The sequence below is a fragment of the Xiphias gladius genome, chromosome 22 (assembly GCF_016859285.1).
Source record: "Xiphias gladius isolate SHS-SW01 ecotype Sanya breed wild chromosome 22, ASM1685928v1, whole genome shotgun sequence".
Lineage (NCBI taxonomy): Eukaryota > Metazoa > Chordata > Actinopteri > Istiophoriformes > Xiphiidae > Xiphias > Xiphias gladius.
Genome location: NC_053421.1, coordinates 13,369,744 through 13,393,767, shown reverse-complemented (window position 1 = coordinate 13,393,767; position 24,024 = coordinate 13,369,744). Strand labels below are relative to the sequence as shown.

General features: G+C 40.0%; 1 protein-coding gene across 3 annotated transcripts in view; it reads left to right on the top strand.

Annotated features, from left to right (window-relative positions):
* Positions 1 to 383: 383 nt before the first annotated feature.
* Positions 384 to 24,024, top strand: part of col14a1a (collagen, type XIV, alpha 1a) — a 131,654-nt gene continuing 108,013 nt past the window's right edge. The window contains exons 1-5 of one of the 3 annotated variants that reach the window (XM_040116902.1): positions 384 to 526; positions 2,441 to 2,556; positions 13,128 to 13,244; positions 18,642 to 18,785; positions 20,919 to 21,014. In XM_040116902.1, coding sequence (XP_039972836.1) covers positions 2,463 to 2,556; positions 13,128 to 13,244; positions 18,642 to 18,785; positions 20,919 to 21,014 — 451 coding nt within the window. In that variant the 5' untranslated portion in view covers positions 384 to 526; positions 2,441 to 2,462. The remainder of the gene's footprint in view (positions 527 to 2,440; positions 2,557 to 13,127; positions 13,245 to 18,641; positions 18,786 to 20,918; positions 21,015 to 24,024) is intronic. The other 2 variants (XM_040116901.1, XM_040116900.1) reach the window with 2 other exon arrangements.

Here is a 24,024-nt window from a genome sequence, read left to right as displayed (position 1 = left end):
GAACAAACAAAAAATAAAATAGAATAAAGAAAACGAGTTGTGGCTCCTTTAAAGCCACAGATTCCGGATATGTCCTCCATAAGTCCTGTCGTGATCTCAGAGGCGCACATAAAGGGCCCCGAGGGGCCGGAGCCGAATTGAAACCTGCAGGTTGGTAGCAGGGGTTTTTGCGCAGCGGCACTGGGTCGCGTTTTCATCCCCCATTCTCCTCTCTCTCTCTCTCTCTCTCTCTCTCTCTCTCTCTCTCTCTCTCTCTCTGTCTCTCTGAGATGAACCGGGGCTAGGGAAAGGGTTGGGACAGGCAGGAATAGCTGGAGGGAGGGATGGCTGAATACCGAGGAGAGAAACACCCACTCCGGACTGACCGAATTGTATCCGGAGAGAAGGAGTGAGAGAAAGAAAGAGAGAAGGAGAGACAGAGTGAGAAGGAAGAGGGACCCTTGGGAGGCAGCAGCAGCAGCCGTCTTTGGCATTCAGAGGATTTCCTTTGGGGATAAAAGGACGCTTGGAATTGATGACTGGAGAGGTATGGAAAGCGATTTCATTCATAGTGCGTGAGTGAGTCGGTCTCAGGTGTGCAGCGCCGGAGTGCTTGAACGCAACGAGTTAATTTGAATGAATCCGACAGTTTGACCCAAATCTGGCTTAAAAACTCGATTAAACAGCAGCCGGCAGCACTTTGAAATGACCACTGAAGACAGATCTTGGCTGCTGTCGGTGAGTCAAACTTGGGCAGTCTCACAAGCAGCAGGGAAATACCGTTTATAAATAGAAAAAATAATAATAATAAGTGATTAAATAGAATAAAATAAACATCACACGTCTTTTCCTCTAGACCTCTAAAATGTGGTTCTTCTAAAACGCAGTCTTGGATGGTGCGTGCTAGGGTCGTCTGCGGTATTGCGCTGTAATTAATTGCATCTGAGTGTGTGCAAGACTGTATTCCACAAATACTCTAAAAAGCATGCAGCTCCAGCGAGTATAGACTGCTTAATTTTAATGAGGGCGGCGCCTTAACCCTGCTTTTCATTAACCAATTAACTAGTTGCAAAGTTGCCCTTTGGATGGCGAGAAGCAGAAAATTACGGAAACTGAAGACAGGATAAACTTTAAGTGATCTTAATGTGAGTTCTGTTATATCATGAGGATCAAGAGTAGAGAGAGAGTAATATAGCGTAATTCTAATAATCTCAGAGTACTGAGAGTAACTCTCATTTGTGAATTATTATACTTGCATTTTTATTTGAGTTTGCGTCTGTGTTGAGAGAGATTAAGAGAGATAATAATCTCTTTAATCCTTTTCATTTTCCTCTTCATTTCACCAGGCTGATCAATGAAGAAAACAGCTATTTTGTGGAGTGTTTATCTTTGTTAATATGCACTGTCATTTTTCTGACCTTTCGACACTGTCTGAATTGAAGGAGTTGCCCGTTCTCGCAATGCCACTGCGTTACCTCTACACCAGAGATCGATTAAATCTTGAAACAACTTTTGTTACACTTGCTGTTTTATTGATAGGACTTTCAGCAAGGTGTGTGTGTGTTTGTGTGTGTTTCCCCAGGAGAGAAATCATAAGATGTCTGTGTCCGCCCACTGTGTGTAATAATGAGTGGGAGACTAGAGAGGAGGTGGAAAGGTATAGGATGAGGAGGAGTGGGTCAGGAGAGGAAGAGAGGGAGGGAATGTGGAGGAGAAGTTGCAGAGAACAAATGGTAAATGGTAAATGGACTCCACTTATATAGCGCTTTTCTAGTCTTATCGACCACTCAAAGCGCTTTACACTACTGCCACATTCACCCGTTCTCACACACATTTATACAGTGCTCTTTTCTATACATACTGCGCTTTCTACACACACACACACACACACACACACACACACACACACACACACACACACACACACACACACACACACACACACACACACACACACACACAAACAAACACTTGAACACTGATGATACATCGGGGGCAGTTTGGGTTTCAGTATCTTGCCCAAGGACACTTTGACATGCTCTTCTTCTCTTCTCTTCTTTTCTCTTCTCCTCTCCTCTCCTCTCTTCTCTTCTGTTCTCTTCTCTTCTGTTCCCCTCTTTCAAACAAAGTCCTCCACTGTTTTGCTCTCGGCCTGTTCTGTGTAGGCGGGAGGCTCGACTGCTGCTCTGCGGTCAGTCTAGACTGTTAGGCTACTGCGTTGTAATTGTATCAAAGTGGATATTACACAGGAGTAACTGATTCCAGATCAGCGCCTTGGGGCCGTGCAAGGTGGGTCTTGTTGACCCACAGAAGCTCTCTGCAGCTGAATGGCATTCCTGGTGTTTCTGTCACTAAAATCCCCCTTTCTCTCTGTGGTTCCCTGCCTTTCTTTCGCACATTTTTCCTCTTTGCTTTGCTTTCTCTTCATTTTCTCAGTATGATCGTTTCTCTCTCTTTGCAGGTCTAGACTGCTGGTTGTGAGGATGTTGTCAACAGGGCAGATCAGATGGTGTTTGTGGGTTCCACTGGTGATACTGGCCCTAGTTTCCAATTTCCCCAGTAACGGACAGGGTCAAGGTAAGTTTTCCCTCTTCTCCAGTCTTTTCATTCTCCTCTCTCTGCTTGTCACCCTCCCATCCGCTTCCATCCCCTCCTCCTCTTGTTCCTCTCCTTCTAAGCAAGCTCCTATTCCCCTTATCCACCCCATTCCCATTTGCCTATAGGTCTTCTTCCACCTCCCACCTTGGGCATTCAACCTCTTCACATTTGTTCCCTACATCACTCTTCTCTCTTTCCTTCCCTCAAGCCTCACCTCTCTGACCTCTTATAGCTCCATATCCCTCTCCCTTCCCTCACCTGACCTCTCTGTGCCCCCCCCCCCCATCCCCCATCTCCCCGACAGGCAAAATCCAATCAGATTACATCACACTCATGATCATATCACCTCCATATCATTATGCCATTTCACCGTGGCAGCACGGCAACGCTTTCAGTCCCGCTGCCGATGCTGCTGTGCTTCAGAGGGGTTTTAATAAATGTATTGTAATGTGTTGTAACGGTGCGCTTCAAGCTGTGACGATTTGCTGCGCAGTCTGCTGTACAATATATAACGCTCCAGTGTGCTTCGCAATCAACCTCACCTCAGCAAACCTGATTAATCAAACCGAGTCTCATCAAAAAGTGGGCTGTTGTCTGTTTTGTGCAATGTTTTTGTCATGGATTTCAAAAATCTGGATGCACTCTTAACAAGAAACACACATTTGACTTCTTGTTGAACATACTGTTTGTTAATATGTCATTGTGTGGCTATAGTAGCATCATGTGTTAAAATGTAATAGATGTGTCTTTTTCTGACTGAAACCCAGATGTTCTGACACACTTCTCCCCTTCTCTAATATCGTTAATACAATAACATTATATGCTTCAGACCTAAAGCCAAATGTCCCATTAATCTTTTCTTATCCCATGATCAAGACTGGGGGTTCAGGGGATATAGGTGAATGTTATTATTTTGACAACTGTTTCTGACCGAGAGATGTCTTCTTATTTCAATAAAATGGATCCCAGAGCTCTTTTCTGAATCCTATGACTGCAGTGTGTGTGTGTATGTTGGTGTGTGCCACTATATGTGTGACTGAGTGTGTTGTACCTATGTCGATGGGAGTGTGTGTTAGCCACTGGCAACCTATGAAGTGCAGAGGTAGTTATCTGGATAGAGATCATATGAAAATGACCCAGAGGGACACTAAAACATTTAGCTGACCCTGCTTTGCGTTTGCGTGTGTGAATGTGTGTGTGTGTGTGTGTGTAGCTCACATTCCTTCCAGGATGTGGAGTTAGAGGAGCAGGGAAGCGACAGGTCTGTGTTAAAGGAACACTACACAGAGAAATCAACTTAAGTTTTTTTTCCTCTCTCTGACGTTCTTTAAAATCAATAATCCTTATTGATCTGTTTTTACAGCTAAATTAAAAGAGGAATTCCACCCTTTTGTGATCTTTTAGAGGTTAGTTTTTGTTTCAGATCCATTTTGCTTTAAGTCATGGAGCTGCTTTGTGTTTTTTTTTTTATTGATTGCCTTGAAATGAAAGTAAGGTTTTCTATTTTCTTCCGTCGTTCCCCTACCCTCTTTTAGTTCTCCCTCTTTGCTTTTCTCCCTTTCTTTCTTCTATATGCTCTCCCTTCATCCTTCTCACTCTGTTTCTCTTCAGTTATTTTTCTCCTCTCCTATTCCTCCCTGCTCTTTTTCTCTAAGAAGTTTTTATTCCGGTTTTCATTAGCAGTTCTGTAGGTCATGTTTTTTCATGCAGGCAGACAGAAAGGAGAGGTGAGACAGAAGTGTGACAGCATAAATTAGTCTGGGATTTAACTCAAGCGAATCACAGCAGAACATGGACGACCTCCCAGACACTATGGGAGCATGCCCTGCTCAATCCCTTCATTAGGGAGCATGTGATAGCCATTAATTTTGTCCGGTCTGTCCCTGTAAGCCTCTACATCTGGTCACAGGGGATTTGAGCTTAAGGATTAGTGTGTGTTCTACCCATGGAAGATGTTTGTATATACAACACAAATGTCTGGATATTGTCAGGAACTCCCACAACGAAAGTGTGGGTGAGTCCAGGAAGGCTTTTCCACTGCAAGAAATGAAGCAAATGATTCGGCATGTAGGCCACACAAGCCATATTTTGAGATGCTTTAAGTCCAAAACTTTTACTCAATTCATGCATTATTACATCATATTCAAGAAAATTATTAATTTTATTGTTGCACATGAATCTTTCAAGAAATCAGGTGTGACAAAGTTGCTTTGACACATTACTGAACAAATCTGACTTTAACATCTGAAGTGACATTTTGTGAAACCACCACAATTACATGGCAGTGTTGAAATGGAAATACTGTAAACGTAGCTGGATAGTCTGCAACATTGTCCCCTACAAAATATATGTTCATATACTACAAATTTACTTCACTAAATGTTATTGCTAAATGTAATTGACACTTGCACTGCCTTAACATGCTACGTTTTTTCCAGTTTACTGTAGTAAGCGTGACTTTCTTAAATCAAAAGTCAACATATCCCGTCTTGTACTTTAAGTCAGGAATTACTTTTTCAGTACTTACAACAACAAACTTTGCTTACAGTGACAATGTACCAGGCTCAGCATCATGTTTTGGCAGCAGACGCTGAGGGGAATGAGGGGGAGGAAAGTTTTTGTTCATAAATCAGTACTATTGGACAAACTGAAATTTCAAGCTGATGATGAATATCTGTCACAAATTTCATGGCAATCCATCAAGTAGTTGTCAAAATATTACACTCCAAACCAAAAATATCAACCTAGATGAAAAGTCAGGAGATCACCAAAAACATTGGGATTCATCCTCTGGGGACAGTGGATTACTGTTCAAAATTTCCATTTTATAAGTGAAAATTTGCTAAATAAAAAGTCAGGGGATCAACGACTCAAGTAGGATTAATCCTGAGGGGAACATGAATGTCTTTGCAAAATTTCATGTCAATACATTATGTTGTTTTAGAGATATCTCACTCTGGAGCAAAGTGGTGGACCAACAAATCAACTTTGCTAATGCAAATTCGTTGTAATGAGCTGTATATGAATTGATTTTTTTAGGATACAGGATTTGGACGCAATATAGTCTGTAATGCATAAGAAGGTTCAGCTACAGTAGACACTTTGCTCGTCTGTCTGACCTGTGGGAATGGCACTGATACGGTTCTTACTTCAGAAATTGAGCGGCGTGAAACACAGTGGATTATTACTCTGCCAAGGAGGGTATGTTTTTGCCTGTGTCTGTTTATTTGTCAGCAGGATTATGCCAGAAGTACTGAACCAATTTGCACCAAACTTATTGGAGGGATGGGGTATTGCCCGGGGAAGAACCCACTCAATTTTGGGGCAGATCCAGATCCTTTACGATGAATTTTAATTTTTTTCTCTGAAGTCTGGTGCAGACATTGGCCTAGGTGAAAGTATGCGCTCTGCTGAGTACCATTCTAGTTGTTCCTGTTTATTTCTTTCACTGGCTGAAAGCACTGAAAAGGGAAATGTAGAATTTCTTTTCTGCTCAGTCCTCAGAGGGTGCGAGCAGCGACCTGGTACCGTGTGTTGCTGTTTCCAACGCAGCAGGGACAGAAGCAGGATAGATGGAGGAAGGATGCCAGATAGTGGATGTTTGCCCCTGTTGCATATGAACTCTAACCTCAGTGATAAGAAAACAGAGTAATTGTCATGCTTTGCTTTAAATCAAGAAATGTTTTTTGTACACTCAGGCCTGTTCTCTTGATGAGTCAGTTAGTCATTGTAAAGATGCTAAATGTGTATGAGAAGTCCTGTGTTTGTGTATGTGTGTGTGCTTACTGTGTGCATAGTTAATTATCGTGACAGATTTTTTTGATTGGCTGTCAGCCTTGGTCAATACCATGCTTCAGGACACATCAAAACATTATGTGCTCGAGAGTACATTTAACAAGATATTGAACTTTTTGTGTTTCTGTGTGTACATCTGCATGTGTGTCTAGATACATGTGCGTTTGAGTGGTGAGTGTGTGGTTAGAGGGCAGCATTGTGAATTAGTATGAGTGAAAGTGTTGGCCAGCAATTTCAGTTATAATGAACACGGAGAGAAGCTGGTGATGAGAAATCATTTATTTATAAACAAAAGAGAGGATGAAATAGAACAACCTGTTCTGAATTTAAAACGGCTAAATTATCCAAACCTTGACTGCCATCACCTCACCACTCTGCTGCTGTTGTTGATGGTAATCCATCTTGTCATAATCATCAGCCACTTTGACTAAACTAAATGGAGCATTGAATCGTGGGAGATGTGATGTGCAGGAGGCTCTCTAATTTTACCCTCTTGTGATTGTCAAAGCATGTAGATAATGTTCTGTCATTGTAAATAAACAAAATGAACTTCAATTAATGGGAACATGGGCTGATGATGATTTTTGAAAATGATTTTGGGAGGTTGGGGAAGGTTTGATACAGCAACAAAAGGACTGCCCAGTGTATATCATTCTGGATAGCTGGTTCACTCTACATCCAATATGCATGCATATGCCATATTATACAGTATGGGTGCACAGTGTAGGCAGGAATAAGGAGTTTCAGGTAAAGTAGTTGCAGTGTGACATAGACATGCTTCCCAAAGTCACAGCGTGGAATATTGTGCAGAGCCGGTAGTGCCTCAGGGTTGAGCAGACGTTGTAGTAGTACAAGGCTATGAATCAGCTGCTTGGGTTTTCTTGAAAGACCTGAGAAAATCTGCCTTGTTTAAAACACAGCTTAATTTATTGCTGCAACTTTCTTGAATCAAGTGAACTAATCTAGAAATTAATGGTGTGATCTGCATTTTGTTCATATATATATAATCACACATTTAAAGAAATCTCTGGACGTCAGTGAAGCGACATTGAAAATATTGAATTTTGACCCTATGGGTGATCCTTTTCGCCTTCTTGGAGCACAGTCTTTAAAGCATAATTACGTTTTGTTTATTTTTTTGCAACTTGTATCTTAATTTCATAGGTATGGCTATTACTATTTTTATCAGTTGTGTCAATTTTGCTCTAGTTAAGTAATTGCTATTAATTACTCCAAGGGCTTGTTTAGAGACTGATTGAAAACAAGCCAACTGCGTAACCAGATTATCTATACCACATTATTTTTGGGTAAAACTCAAAGTGAGCCAATAATCTCTTATTTCACCAGAAAATTAGACTGTCTGCAAGCCCAACTATAGTAAGTATGGTCGGCTATAAACTGTAATGGGTATTCACAGCAGCATTCAATTTTACTTTTCACCGTCATTTACTCTTACCAAAAGTCTGACTAACATGTTGGTTTGTTCAAAATCGTTGTTTGATCATCTGACTGCTTGCGTTTCTTTCTCCATTTGACTTTGTCGAAACAATGTTGCTTTTAAATACCAGAGTCTAAGATTTAAATAATGTATTTAATTCTTGTTTAACTTGGTGAGTATAATGTTGTTATCAATGATAGGGGGGTAAGGTCAACACTACAAAAATAAGACCCATTTACTAGAATTATCATTGAAATACAAAATTTAATGACCTGTCAGTATATTAGCAGTGGCCTACACCTTGAAATGATGTGTGTTGGAATAGCAGACTCTGGTATTTAATATTTCATTCTTGTTTGATGTCAATGATCTCCTGCAGAATGAACCTGGTTCAGGATTTTATGGTGATATTTTTTTCACTGCTGGTTGGCAAGCATGCAAAATATTATGGTTTTAGATTGCACATGAGGAGGGATCATCCAACAGATGCCTAATATTCAGAAAGTGCTTATGAGCGATTTCAGACACACACACACACACACACACACACACACACACACACACACACACACACACACACACACACACACACACACACACACACACACACACACACACACACACAGACAGAGAGACACATGGCGTGCACACACAATGCAACAGAGAGATAAGTGCTGAGGGAAAAAGGCATCACTTACACAGGTAAAGCGATAAGGGACAGAAAAAGGCATTAAGTCACTAAAGGACAGGAGTGGAAGAGTTCAGAAGAGGAGAAGAAAGGATAAAAGAGCAGTAGTGAAGACAAGGGAAGAGGAGGAGAGGGAGAAGAGAATTTAAACCCTAGGATAAGAAGAAGAGATGTGATAAAAGAGACGAGTGTTCCATGAGAGCAGCAGAGGAGATAAAAAGAGCAGCGAGGTGGAAGGAAAAAGAGTGGATTTGGGTTAAGTGCTATCTCAGTTAGCAGAGTAGTTCATGTAGCGACGAGACGCCGACCACATCAAACGATGCGCGCTGCAGCACTGAATAGGCACAAAACACACACACACACACACACACACACACACACACACACACACACACACACACACACACACACACACAAACAGACACACTCATGCACATTTCTCTCATCTCCCTCATGTGCAGTACAGTAGCTATCTTGTGGTGACAGTGCAACCCAGCAGTTGTCATCCATAAATCCTGAGTATTAGTGAAGGAACTGTAGCCTGAATACTCACAGTGGAGTTGATAGTGCGCTAATCTGGAGAGAGGAGGAGGAAAACAATGAATTAAAATAGGGGGGAAATGAAGGGGAAGGAAGAGTAGGAGAGAAAATGAGGGAAAAGAGAGCGGGGGGAGCAAAGTATGGTGAAAATGGGGAGAAGGGGAGACAATAGCAGGAGAAAAAAAGGATGTTAAGGTGAGGAAGGGAAGGAAAAGAGGCACCTGGCAATGAAAAGAAAGGTTGGGTAAAGCCAGAAAGCCCATAGAAGACCAGAGAAACACATGAAGTGGAACAGATCAATAAAAGAAAGTTGAATGGAAGTTGAATTTGAGAGATTGTTGAGCAAAGAAAGAGAAAAAGTGAGAAGAAAGGAGGAAGAAGAAGAGAAGGGATAGTGTATGAAAGAAGAAGGATGAAAATGATAAACCAAATCAGATGATGGGAAGAAGAAGAAGCTTGTAGAAGAGGTTTAAACTGAGACAAGGAAAAAGGGGAGGAATGGAGAGAGGAGATGAAGTGAAGCAGAGGATTGGGCTAGTGAGCATTTACTCAACTACCAGGAGTCCCTGCCAGCTTTCACCGCTGCTAATCCTGAGAAAAGACATCCTTTCTCAAACTGGGGTGTCAAGCCTTGCTTGTATTGCTTTAACCCGGATAATTCCAGTTCATACTGGGCCACCAGTTAAAAAACGTTTATAGTTCACAGTCCCTACAGAGTCAGGAGATTACTCAAACTCATGCTTCAAATTAGACCCTTTGAATTAAGGTTCAGCTGCATGAGGAGAGGACGTGTTCAATATAACTTTAGAAGGGATTTCTATAATTTTCTGGCACTCTGGGTTTGTAATTTTTTGCACTGAGGTTTCAGTTACTGAGACTATTTACTGGAGCTAAAAGTTGTTGCTAAAGCAGTAGTCGCAAAATTTCTGCCAAATGACTGGAGGTGCATTTACTACCTGGCAAGAAGCTTAAACAAGGAGATGTTGGGGTTCGCTGACTTAAGTGGTGTAACTCTTCCAGATAATTGGCTCTGGTTTGTGCGATATACTATTGCGCTATACGTGGATATAAGCTCTGTAAGTTTAGGGGAGAGTTTAAGCTATCTCGCCAGGGTTTCTACAGTATTTCCGCAAAGTATTTTATTGTGAGATACAGAGAGTGGACGTCTAATGTGTTTCACAAAAGCATCTTGGCACTTCGATTCGGAGAGAGAGTGTGTGAAATGTTGAGCTCTTGGATGGTATTTATGGCTGCACTGTGGTAAACAAGAACAGACGTGGCAGTTAGTGAAAGGTATTTTATATAAGAGACCCTCATGTTCTGTCAGCATCCACGGCTATTGGAGCTATTATGTCCATATTCATTAATCACAGTTGCTGTCTCTGGAATTACCTCCAACTTATCGACCTTGACATGCATTCACAGCATAAAAGAGAGTCATGGTTGGCCCATTAATTTCTACATAGCTTTTTTAATTATAAATCAGTGTGTGTATGTGTGTGTGTTCAATGACATGCAAAGCAAAGATCAAGGTATTCAAGGCAATTTTTACCTGGTTATTAGTACCCTGTCTGCCAACTCAATTCACCTGCTATCAAGCACACACTCAATGATACCAGAGTAATAATCTACCTAGCTCAGTCACAGACTTAAATTATTCATAGATTCTTATTGTGTGGTGTAATTATACCATTTCATCCTATGCATTTTGAGCATTGGATAGGTGGCATGGTGTGATCACCTAACTAAAGGAGTGAGCAAAATGGAAAAAGTGTGAAATGCTGCACAGATTCTGATGATCTGGAGATGAAAAGTTCAAGAAGTTGCCCTTGTTTGACAGCTTGACTGTTTTTTTTTTTTTGTTTTTTTTTTTTTGTTGGTACTTGACATTTACTTGTGAGGTAATACCAAAACTAAAATTTTAAGGATGTTTGGAAGGAAAGTCGTGGCTGATTCAATTAAATACTTAAATTATATATACTAGATAATAAACATTGTAGCATATTTACTACACTAAGAGTAGAGAAAATTCTTGACCTAAATTGCCTTAATTTTTTCCCGCTTTCCTTGGAGAAAACCTGAAAGGAAATCTTGTCACTTAGTAAACACACTGGCTGAGGGAGCAATTTGAACAATAAATTTGCATTTAATTACTTGTTTGTTGTATAACCATGAAAAAAACCAAAAAAAACCAAAACAATATTATATACAAAAATCCCTCATGATCAGTAAATAAAGATGACAGTGAGGGTCACTGTCATTTACCATGTGGTAATTAACCCAGCTGAGCACTGCAGTTCTGACTTTTCCACCTACAATATAAGGCAATTCAGAAAATACATTGCCTTCACTTTACGGCCTGAATGAATTTTCCATTGAGAAAGATGGATGTCTGTTCTCATCAGCGATTGAAAATCCTGCACAGTACACCTCAGGTTTGTCAATATCACATCACCTATTTTTTTCTGTAGACGCTTTCTCCTTAATGCCCGATGTACAGTTTTTACATGTCCGCACTCACTACTGTAATTGACAGAGCAGCGTCGGTGTCTATAGACTGAAGGATCACTAATTTGCGTCAGTAGTTCAGGTCTGACGTCTTTCAAAGTTTATTCTTAAAGGGATTCTTTGACATTTAAAATTGTTGTCAGTCGTATTATTGTTCCCTAGGCACTTCGAGCACAGAGTTTTACTCTGGTTCTCTACTAGATTTATGCAAGTTCTTTCTGTGACTGATACGCATCTTTTCCAGAGGGGAAATGAATCAAAACATGTCAAGTGTTCTTACTTAGAGTTCTCTACTCAGAGTTAGAGATGCTCTTTTATTAGAGGATGGATTGAGCTCCAAATAATTATAGAGGAAATGGGATTTATTTAAAACCTATTCAGTTCATTTTTTATTAAAAAAAAAAATCAGTGCATTGATCTTAAAAATATTCTGTAACCCCATCTACATTATGACCTCGAAGGTAGAGGTTTTACTGTACATTAAACATTGCTGTTGAACACATTCAGTTTGACATGGTTTAAAGAGTGCTGACAGGTAAAGAGGCTCTACATTGGCAGTTTCATCAGATTTATGGATGACAGTGTCCACTCATTTATAGAAACTTCGTAGAAAACATATTAGAAATCAGTGGATTGTGGTGAACCCCTTTTACATAAACTAACATAGAATAATATAGCAAAACGGTGAAATGGAGATATGTGCCGCAGACATAAAGTTTATGCTAGTGACTTTTGTTCTCATTTGTAGTATTCCACAATACTACACTAGGGTCTCTCTTGCTTTCTTGGTTGTTGCTTTCCACGCTTCTCTTTAGTTGTCTGTCTCTCTTTCTGTAGATTAAAAACAGTCAAATTCTCTTTTGCTTCTCTACCCCTTTTTGATTCTACAAAATGTGCTATCTAAGTGTGTTTGTAAGAAGCCACAGGATTGCATTCACAAACATGCAGAGAAAGGCTGCTCTCACCATTTTTAACAGGCCTCTGCAGATCTGTTTCCACCGACTCCAGAGGATGCTACTGTACACCATTTATTTCTCCATGTTACAGTACAGTTCAGAAATGTACACACACACTGGCACAGGCAAAAACATCTGTTTTAACCTCTCTTAACTGGTTTGTAATGGAAATTTAAATCATTCCCTCCTTCAATTAACTTTCTTTAGAATTTTTCCTATGAAGAGAATTTGACTGGAAACAGTTTAATCTAAATCTGTGTCATTTTAAACCTTTTTTGACGCTGTTTTGAACTGAAGCATATTTAAACTTAGCTGTGTGTCATACTGACCCGCTTTACGTGTTGGTCTAGTGGTTGTGGGAACTTCAAAACTGAAATTCACTCAGCCTTCTGTCTGTCTTTCTGTCCGTGCATTTATTCATTTCCTTTGATTTGTGGCATATTGTGCAATCTTGGTTGCGTATCTGGGTTTCACATAACTACTGACCTGTTGTCATGTTAACACGTGTTGATGGTGGCTGGGACCCTTTTAATTAAAATACATTTCTTTCGGCAGCATGTTATTTATTTCAAATCATTCCCTAGCTTTTTTGAAGCTGATTTAAATCTGGTTTATTGTTTTTCAGTTCCAGCTCCAAGGAGGCTGCGTTTCAAAGTGCTGAGCTCAAGCAAACTCCTTGTTTCATGGAAGGAGCCCAAAGGAGACTTTGACAGCTATCTGTTCCTGTACAACAGCATACTAGGTAGGAGGATTTTGCTGTACAGATACACACACACACACACACACACACACACACACACACACACACACACACACACACACACACACACACACACACACACACACACACACACACACACAAAGAGAAAATACTTCTATGCTGGAAAGAAGTGAGACTTTGAATTTTTTGGGGGAAGGATCCCATTATGACTTGGATTTTCTGTCTGTCAGGAGGGATTATGTAATTTACTTCTTATCAAAGCTCCTTTGAAGGGATTACACTCTTGAGAGATATAGAGGACTCAAAGTTTGTCCTGCACCTCTGCCAAGTTTGAGACAAAGGAGTGTTTTTGCTGCCTATGTGGAGCTTGTCAGCAGATTTTAAAATATAGGAACACAGGACAGCAGGAGCGACACTGACTCATGATGGAGTTCAGTCCAGGTCAGCTGAATGACAGTGGCAGCAATAGTAGTCATTCGTTCAGAATTGAACTGCATTGTCATTGTATGGCACTGTGGCCATGATGGACGCCCTGACATCCCACTTTTATCCTGCATCTGTCAGGAGTGGATCATTGTACAGACACAGGACTTGACCTTGCCTCTTTCTTGGCATGCACAATGTAGCCAGTAATCACCCTAATTACCACTGACATATCCATCATCATGTTATCACAGTGCACCTACTGTATCTTCACAGTCATACATCTCCTCTTACATCAACTATTGCTGCACCACTGCCTGCATTTGTTCTGCGTTAATGCTGTGCTGTTCTGCAGACAATTATTTTGCAGGCATTGTCAAAATGAATAAGTAGGAGTGAATAAGGACTCTGTAACATAAAACTTTTTTTAGCAAACAACCCTTTGCGAGAACCGTCTCAACTGACCATTTCTTGCTGCCAACAACAGCTGAAAAGAACAAAAGAGAACAAAAACTCAAATTTATGGCCACTTCCTCTCGGGGAGGAGTGCAGCAGTAGCTCAATGGCATTCAGTAAATGCAGCAAAAAAACGGACTTTCACAGCATCCTTACCGTATCCATACGCAGATTGGTTAACAAAGCCTTCTTTGATGAAAAGGAGGAAGAGTACACCAATACCTGCGCTGGGACCTGACTTCCAGTCTGGTCTGCCCCCTAGTTTGTCTGAGTCAGACGAAGTGAAAGACAGGCACAGTAAAGCTTGTTAACACTGGCTGAAGTCTTTTTGCTGAGACTTAACACACCCTTTTAGATCACCAAAGTTTCTGTCAGAGTGAAAGCTAACCTTTTGGTTAAAAATAATATTCTTTTTCTCCTCCGAGTATTTGTAAAAAGGAGCAACTAAAGTGCAGCTGGATTGGGATTCAGGTTTTAGGTTGAAGCAGATGACTCATTTTTGCCAACAAAAATGACCCGATTGGTTTTTTTTCTCCATGCTTACATTCTTTAAAACATTGTCCCCTTTCAATTTTTCCCCATTATCAGCTTTTGTCCTTGTAGACAAAATAGCCCATGTCTTATTACAAAAAAAATATTGAACTTTAGCCTATGTTGTTATGTTTCTCTGTCTAATGGCTTTATTTTTGTATTTTATGACAGCGCATGAATTAAACTAAAATAAGCACTTATTGGAAGTCTGTTCAGTAGCCTGCCAACAATTCTGAAATTCAAATCATGTGGGTTGTGTGTGTGCTTGTACCTGAATATTTGTGTGTTAGTTGTGAGTGCCAGATGTCTATATTTGCGCTTTAAAATCTCAGTGGAGATAAAGCCAAAGACAGCAGAAAACTAGAAAATGCGCTCCGGAGAGCACAGACCTCCGCCAAGGCCAGTGTCAAAAAAAACATACATCAGACTTTAAAGAAAAAAAATTTAAATTCATTGTAAATTATCTGGATCTGCCCAAAAATTGAATGGGTTCTTCCCTGGCCTATGCCACCCCCCACCCCCCACCCCCACATTCGGTGCAAATCGTTTCAGTAATTTTCAGTAATACGCGTAATCCTGTGCGTAAACCAACAAACAAACAGACACGGGTGATTACAAAACCTCCTTGGCGGAGGTAAAAAGTCCAGTTTTTACTGTATGCAATGGTAACTTATTGCTACAATGTTGCTGCAACCAATTGGTTGGCAGGTACACGGATCAGTGTGGAAACCTGTTGTGATTTCTGAGGTTTAAAACAGGCAGTAGAACTAACAGCATATGTAGGCCTATGGAGGAATGTGCATACTGTAAATATGCAGCTCTGCTACATTAGACAGTTGAAGCACATTGGTATTGTTTTTAAAGTCTATGCCTCCAAATTAGTGGTCAAGAATATGCAAGTTAGTTCATCATAATAAGACATTTAACCATCCACACTGACATATAGATCGACTTTTTTTTAAAACACATTTACAACTGTGTGTAATAAGTTTTACTTTGTCCAATCATCTGGCATGTAAAATGTGGTCAGCCAATCAGAATAACCGTTGCCCTGACAGCACAGCTAAGTGGGGTCACTGGGTGATTCACTTACGCTCGTTACAAAACGTTAATCACGTATGGATCCACAAAACGCAAAAGTTACAGACTTTTTGAGGTTCTTAAAAAGAAAAAACCATCTGTATGACATCAATGGTACTTTGACTTCAGATAGAAAACCAAGCAGTTGAGAAAGCAGCTTAACAAGCAGCCCCATTCGGGGCTACGCTCAAAAATAAACAAATAGGCTTCATTAGAAGTGTTTTCCAAAAGGATTTTTGGGGTTTACAAGAGAAAAGACTTCAAGGATGATTAAGTAGCTGTTTTGGTAAATGTACGTCTGGTTAACCAGCCCACTGCTGTTAAAAAGCAGTAGTTATAGGCTTTGAGGGTCACTCCCACCTACTAATGCTACCTATAAACAGATGTTAAGCAATGCTAATACTACCTGTGAAGGGGGTCCCAGGACCACTTGAATGCTTCATGTATCATACGGGCAAAGTTGATGTCATATCATTAGAGTCTGACTCAGAAAATGGTTAAAGTGAACATGGAAAGACCGAGGAGTGTAACTGAAACCATGATATCTGGTGGCTGAGGAGGTCTGAGGACGCTGATTAGTATTTGGAAGTTTGGAAGGATATACAGTGTTTTTAAAAAATGAATATTTTTTCTCTCTCTGTGGTTGACTGCTATATTTATTCTATTATTGATCAGCCTCTGGTGAAGTAACATTGTGGCCCTGTGTTTTATTTAAATTATGATAATGTCATATGTGTAATTTTGATTTAGCTTGTGGGATTTGTATCCAGTATTTTTGCTGTTTACTTAATTGCATTTTTTTGGCAACTACAAAGACAAACAACATGGCTGCGTGTGCTTTCAGATGGTTATATCAGGCCTGTTTTGCGTTCGTGATATGGCATTTTTGTGATGCAGAATGCCATGAAATTCCTGCCAACCTTTTATATGTACTGTTTTATAATGATTCTGAAAACAAGTAAAGGATCAGTTGTTTGCTGCAATATTCCAAAATCTGCTAAATTAAACTTATTATGGGGAGATGATGATTTTAATGAGTTTTGCACAATCGAGTCATCCCACATGCAAGCAGTTTGGATATCATGGAGTCAAATGTGATAAGCATTTATGTTGTTAGAGCTTCAGTCTTTGGCCAAAAGAAGGTAAATTTGTTAGACTCTCAGCTACTTTAAAGGAATTGGTCAGCATTTAGGGAAATACACTTATCTTCTTTATTGCAGAGAGAAGAAGAGATCAGCAACACCCCTGGTGCCAGGAGACACTTATCTTAGCATAAAGACTGAAAGCAAGGGGAAACAGCTAGTCTGGTTCTATCCAAAGTACAAAAGTAAACCTACAATCTAAAGTTCACTAAATAGCAGGGGGTTTGAAGATTAAACTTGTAAATTTAATCCGCAAACAGAAACGTAAAACTGACAGTTTTGTGGTTTCACGGGTCACTGGCTGTAACAATTTTTTTTTTTTTAATAAACTGAGATGCAATGTGTTAATTTGTGAGCTTCTCAGGGGTTGGTAGCGGTATTTTTTAAGTTTAGGCAGAGTCAGGCTACGGTAGCTGTTTCCCCTTGTTTCCAGTTTTTGTGCTAAGCTATGCTATGACCTGTTGGTTGTAGCTTTATATTTAACACAAAGATGTGAGAGTGGTATTGATCCTTTCATTGGAGTCTTGGCAAGAAAGCAAATAAACGTATTAACCCAAATTTTTAACCATTCCCCTAATGCCTCATGCCTCAAAATAGATGTCCTTCAACGCTTTCTGCCTGAGACAGAAATGAGAGAGGATAATTCATCCATCAGGTGTAGAAAAAACAATAACGACCACTTCTTTATGTTAAAACAATCAAACCAGGTGATTGCAGGTGAACTCTTTGATCCCTTATTTATGTTACCTAATAAATCAATTTCAAGGAAGGACCGTAAAGAAAGTTGAAAGTAGAGCGCATAGCCCTGAGAAAACGGAGACGTGCACTCTCAGTGCTTGCAGCAGTTGTCATATTGCGACCGAGTGATTGTCAGCCCTTCGACTTCAGTCCTGATATTTGACAGTGGTTTGGTTCACCTGCCCAGATTGAGGTTCCAGATTGTGGTGTGAGCACTGATCCATGCATTTACCCCACCTGACCTGCCGTTCTTTGCAGTAGGATTTATCTCCCTTCTCCTAAAAGCACTGTTAGTCATCACCCTGCAGGGAGCTGAGGAAGCACACACACACACACACACACACACACACACACACACACACACACACACACACACACACACACACACACACACACACACACACACACACACACACCTTAATGATGTCCAGATTGATTTCAGGGTCAGAATGAAAATGGGGGTGATAATGTGACTTTTTGGCCTGATGGGGATTAACTGCTGAGAAAAGGACACACACACACACAGCCACACAAACACAGCCAAACACACAGCCAAACACACAGCCACACACACACACACACACACACACACACACACACACACACATACACACACTCTTGCTCCTTTTGTGAGGATTTACAATTTATTATAGGGACAAATTGTATTTTCCTGACCCAAAAATCCTAAATCTAACTCCACCCTTTCATACCATTCTTTCTTTAAACTTCACCCAATAACCCTAGAAATAAAAAACAGCAAAAAATCTGACAAAAGGCAGAAATACAAGAACATGCATAAATAAAGAAATCCACTAAAGAATAAACTATTTTGACCTTGGACATAGTGTCTGCCTTCAGAATGGAGAATGTTAATCAGCTCTTCTGCTGAATTAACTTCATATTGGCTCAGTCATGAAAAAAACTAATATTTAGCTTACGGGCAACTGAGTATATCAACAAGAAAATGAAAAAAACATGGCTACAAATATCAACAAGTTAACCTTTTCCCCTATGCTGCTTCTTCTTCTTCTTCTTCTGTCTCTGTCAGGTGGTCAGCAGAAGGAGATCATAGTGTCTAAAACAGACACTAAGGTGCTGATAACAGACTACGACCCCTCCAAAGACTACACTGTCTATGTCATCGCTGTCAGCGGCAGTGAGCAGAGCAGACCACTTCAGGGCATTCATAAAGGTTGGTTCATGCATTTTATTGTTTGTTTCTATTCTATTGCTGTGCTGTATTATGTCGCTCCCACATACTCTGTTCTGTCCTACTGTACCATACTCTTCTACTCTATTCAACAATGTTATGGCCCTCACTACTCTACTCCTCAATTTTACTTGACACTATGCTACTGTACTATTCTCTCAAATCTTTTTTTTCTTCTCGTGTCCTCTCCTCTTTTTTACTCTCATTCCTTTCCTCTCTATTAGACTTTGTTCTAATATGCTATAGTGTACTCCTCTTTCTTGTTTCCTTTCCTTTCTTTTTTCTCCTCTCCTCCTGTCTTCTGATTTAGTCTCCACTCGCCGTTTCCTCTCATCTTGCTTCATTTCCTCTTTTTTCCTTTCCTTTCCTTTTTCCTTTCCTCTTGTCTCCTCTTTCCTCTCATCTTTGAGCCCTAATTTCTTCTCCCCGTTCTCCTTTTTTTCCTTCTGTCTCCTCTCATTTCCTCTCCACTCCTCTTTTCTCCTCTCCTCTCTCTAATGCTATACTCAACTTTTCTCTGAAGTGCTATATTCTGCTTTTCTTACCATATTCGGCTCTATTTATCTCCATTCTCTTCAATATTCAGCTCCAGTTTAATCAAATTTTCTACTGTAATCTCCATATATTTATGTATGTGCTTTCCTTAGCATACAGTTAGGTACATAAGTATTTGGACCGTGATACAATTTTTGTAATTTTGCCTCTGTACACCACCACAATGGATCTGAAACGAAGCCATCAGGATGCAATTGACGTTTAGACTTCCAGCTTAATAAAAATATTCTAACAAAAATATTACATTAACCATTCAGGAATATTTAGGAATTTATTCATAGTCACTCGTTTTCAGAGGCTCAAAAGTGATTGGACAAACCAACATAATTATAAATATATAATATATAATATTTGGATGAAAGTCCTTTGCAATCAATGACTGCCTGAAAGTCTGGAACCCATGAACTTCACCAAATACTGAGTTTCCTCCCTTGAAATGCTTTCTCAGGCCTTTACTGCAGCCACCTTCAGTTGCTGCTTGTATGTGTGTGTTTCTCCCCTTAGTTTTGTCTTCAGTAAGTGAAAAGCATGCTCAATTGGGTTGAGGTCAAGTGACTGACTGGGCAATTAAAGAATATCCAGTGACCCAGTTACACTGGCAGCCATACATGCCCAAGCCTTAACACTGCCTCCACCATGTGTCTGACAGATGATGTGGTTTGCTTTGGATCATGAGCAGTTCCTTTCCTTCTCCATACTCTTCTCTTCCCATTATTCTGGTACAAGTTGATCTTGGTTTCATCGTTTTCCAAAGAGTCTTGTTCCAGAACTGGGCAGGATTTTTTTTCGATGTTTTCTGGCAAAGTCTCATCTGGCCTTTCTGTTTCTTGAATGTTACCAGTGTTTTGCAACTTTAGGTAAACGGTATGTATTTACGTTCATGAAGGCGTCTCTTGATAGTAGAAATTGACAATGATACGCCTGCCTCCTCGAGTGTGTTTTTGACCTGGTTAGATGTTGTGAAGGGTTTTTCTTCACCAAGGAAATAATTCTGCAATCATCCACTTTAGTTGTTTTCCGTGTTCTTCAGGCCTTTTGGTGTTGCTGAGCTCGCCAGTTCATTCCTTCTTTTTAAGAATGTAACAAACTGTTGATTTGGCCATTTCTAAATTTTCTGCCATCTGTCTCATAGGTTAGTTTTGTTTTTCAGTCTAATGATGGCCTCCTTCGATTGCATTAACAACTGGTACACATATCGAGAGCTCTCATGAACAGCTACCACATGCAAATTCAACACACATATCTGCTTAATTTGTCATGAAATAACACCTGGCCATGAAACTGTAAAAATGGCTGTAACTCCTAAACGGTAATGCAGTATTTTTGTTAAACCCCTTGAATTAAAGCTGAAAGTCTACACTTCTATCACATCTTGATGGCTTTGTTTCAAATCCATTGTTTTGGTGTGCAGAGACAAAATTGCAAAAATTGTGTCACTGTTCAAATACTTTTGTACCTAACTGTATGTACACCAGGAGAGAGAAGGAACTCTCTGAAATAACTGCTCTTTATTTTATGGGATTCTGCGTACATGTAACTGATGTCTTCTATCTGCTGTAGCTGAAAGAGGTAAGAGTGATGGAGGAGACCAGACTGAGCCCCAGAGGCTGACTGATTCAGTTGCACCTCCAGAGGATGCCAACGAGATCTCTGGAGGTAGGGAAGAACCACACAAACAGCGTTTCAAGGAGAGGAGACCATATACAAATCCTGTGCTCACGTGCGCGTATTAATAAAGTAAATTGTGCTGAGTAGTACTGTGCTTAAAGAGTCCTCCAGTCAGTTGCTATATTGATGCTAGGAGGCAGGAAAAAAAGCTGTTTGTGGTACTCCAAAGATTCATAGACCAGAAAGCCAAAAATAGCAAAAACTATGAGTCTATTGACTGTCCTTTTCCTTTTGGATCTGACTGTGAAGTGTTTCCCCCATGCAGAGTTTGTGTACAACCAGTTAATGGTAAAATCCACCCTTTAAAGTGAAACCCAGACAGAAATTGGCCAGGTGGTCTACTTGAGTAAAGATGCCAAAACCATCTATGCCTCACTGGTGAATCATTCACAGTGATTCTTTGTGGAAATGCTTTAGCATACTCAGTGCTGAGTGATATTAGGTAACTGTGACTACTGATATTAGGAGATGAGTGACCCACACTGTTCACTTGTGTCTACGTGCTTGCCTGTTACTTTAACAACACCGTCTGGCTTTTCTGTCTGTTTGTTACTGAAGCCAAAATGTTTTTTCAATTGGCAGCATTAATGTCCTTATGTTAAAATGTCTAATATTTCGACTGCTTTTCTATGAAATGTGAGACAAGAAAGGAATGCATTCATTTTCTTAACTGAGAGTGTGCTTGCATAGAAACGGTCCTCTATCTGTTGATTTCTTTACCATAACTGTTAAAAAGTGTTTTTTTGTGTGTGTGCTTATGTGTGTGTGAGACGTTGCTGGTAATTTGCAAACTTAGACATGAAAAACGCTTGTGGCTGAATTCGAGACAGTCTTAATTACTGCTGATGTGTGAATGTGATTGTTTTTACAAGATTTAAATGTCACTTTCTGTGACATTTTTTACCATATCTTTATCCTAATGTGTACATAAAGACAGAATCTCATTACTCGGTTGTAGGATGCTTATTATTTAAGTACAGTTGCTTTAGGCAGGCTTATTTGATTTTGGGTGGGTGATCATTTATCTCAGGGCAGTAAAAGAATGTGGGGGCTAAGAAGTATTCATCAAGTTAAAATGGTTAAGTCTGATTTAAATAAGTCCAGCCTCCATTGAACTGCATGACACATGTCATCATTTTTATGGACCATAAGCCTTATATATTATTTGAACGATATAATTTTACTCTGTAATCCTATATGTGCACTTCATAGTTGCTGATGGAGCAATTAACCATGTTAGAGACCTTATTTATAGACACTTTGCATCTGTGAATACATAATAAATTGGCTCATAGGTGGAGATGAAAAACAAATCGATAGTAAATCAAAACATATTTCATAGTGGGGGCAATTTCTGGTAGAACTTAAAGTGCGCTTTGCACAATGTATTAACGTGCATATTAAGCTTTGGAAATGTATTGGATTCACCATAAATACTGTGATTGTCATACCTACAGCATATTGTGTTTCTACAGTTATACAATAAATGATGTTTCTTCACATCATAATAATACTCTTACTATGCACTCTGCCATCATTACAGGCAGCATTAAAAAATGAACTGTGACACAATAAAATCTAAAATCATATTTTTATAAGTAAGTAAACCAAGCCCTGTTATTTTACCAGAGATGTGAATTTCAATTGGTTTTTTTTTCAGCTTCCAGGGACTGATTTTGTGGTTCATTGTGGCAGTTAAAATCAGGTGGTGCAGTAAAATTGCAGCATCATAAATTTTGATATTTATTTTTCTCTTTTTGAAAACCAAATTGACTTTTGCGCTTTCTTCAACCGTAGATAACAACATGAAGTGTTAGAGCAGAATTGAGGCTGTTATTGTTTTGGAAAAAAACCCACTGCTCTACCTGTGGTCCAACACAGCTGGTCACAAAACTACCTAAAAATTTTTATGTGAATTTGTGTGGTGAACCAGCCTGCAATGCACTTGAAACTGCAACTTGATGAAAGTAAAAACTAATGAAAAACTGTTAAACTAAAGTAATGACTCTCTCTCTCTCTCTTTCACACACACACACACACACACACACGCACACACACACACACACACACACACACACACACACACGCACACACACACACACACACACACACACACACACACACACACACACACACACACACACACACACACACACACACACACACACACACAGGGGTTTAGATCTTTGATGTTCTTTTTCTTTGTTTCTCTCTTGCTCTCCTCCTCCTCTCCTTCCTGTCAGTAGGTAGATTTATAAAGCTGGATTTCCTTCAGTCCGCTGTCATCAGAGCCACTCACCATTCACTGCGGCAGAGTTGACCTTGATTGGTGTTCTATCTCGTACCTATTGGGGATTATAATAATATCCTGCTGTGCTTCAGTAGAATCTGTGAATGTGCTTTGTGTGTGTGTGTGTGTGTGTGTTTTAGTATCTTTGTCTGCAGCTTTGTGTACTTTAGAAACGATGACAATGTCTCACAGTGGATCAATAGAAGGTGCTCTTTTGAGTTGTACTGTAACATGTGACCTCTTCTCCCCCCTCTCTACCATGCTCTTTGCGTATTTATGCTCTGCAGTGATAATACCAATATCCCATAGTGTTCTAAAGAGATGGTGTTGTATGAAGTCTCCCACTTTGTGTGTATGTGTGTGTGTGTGTGTGTGTGTGTGTGTGTGTGTGTGTGTGTGTTAGCAAGGCTAACCCAGTCCCTCACCGCTTTGTTCTGGAGAAGTAATCAACTCGCTTTTATGTCAGGGTGGATTGTTTACAAAACCTTTTCATTAACAGCTGGCTCATACATACATCTCTTCTTTGATGAGTCTGTGTGTGTATGTGTGTATGTGTGTGTGTGTGTGTTTGTGTGTGTATGTGTGTGTGTGTGTGTGTGTGTGTGTGTGTGTGTGTGTGTGTGTGTGTGTGTGTGTGTGTGTGTGTGTGTGTGTGTGTGTGTGTGTGTGTGTGTATGTGTGTGTTTGGGCATGTTTTTGTAAATGTTT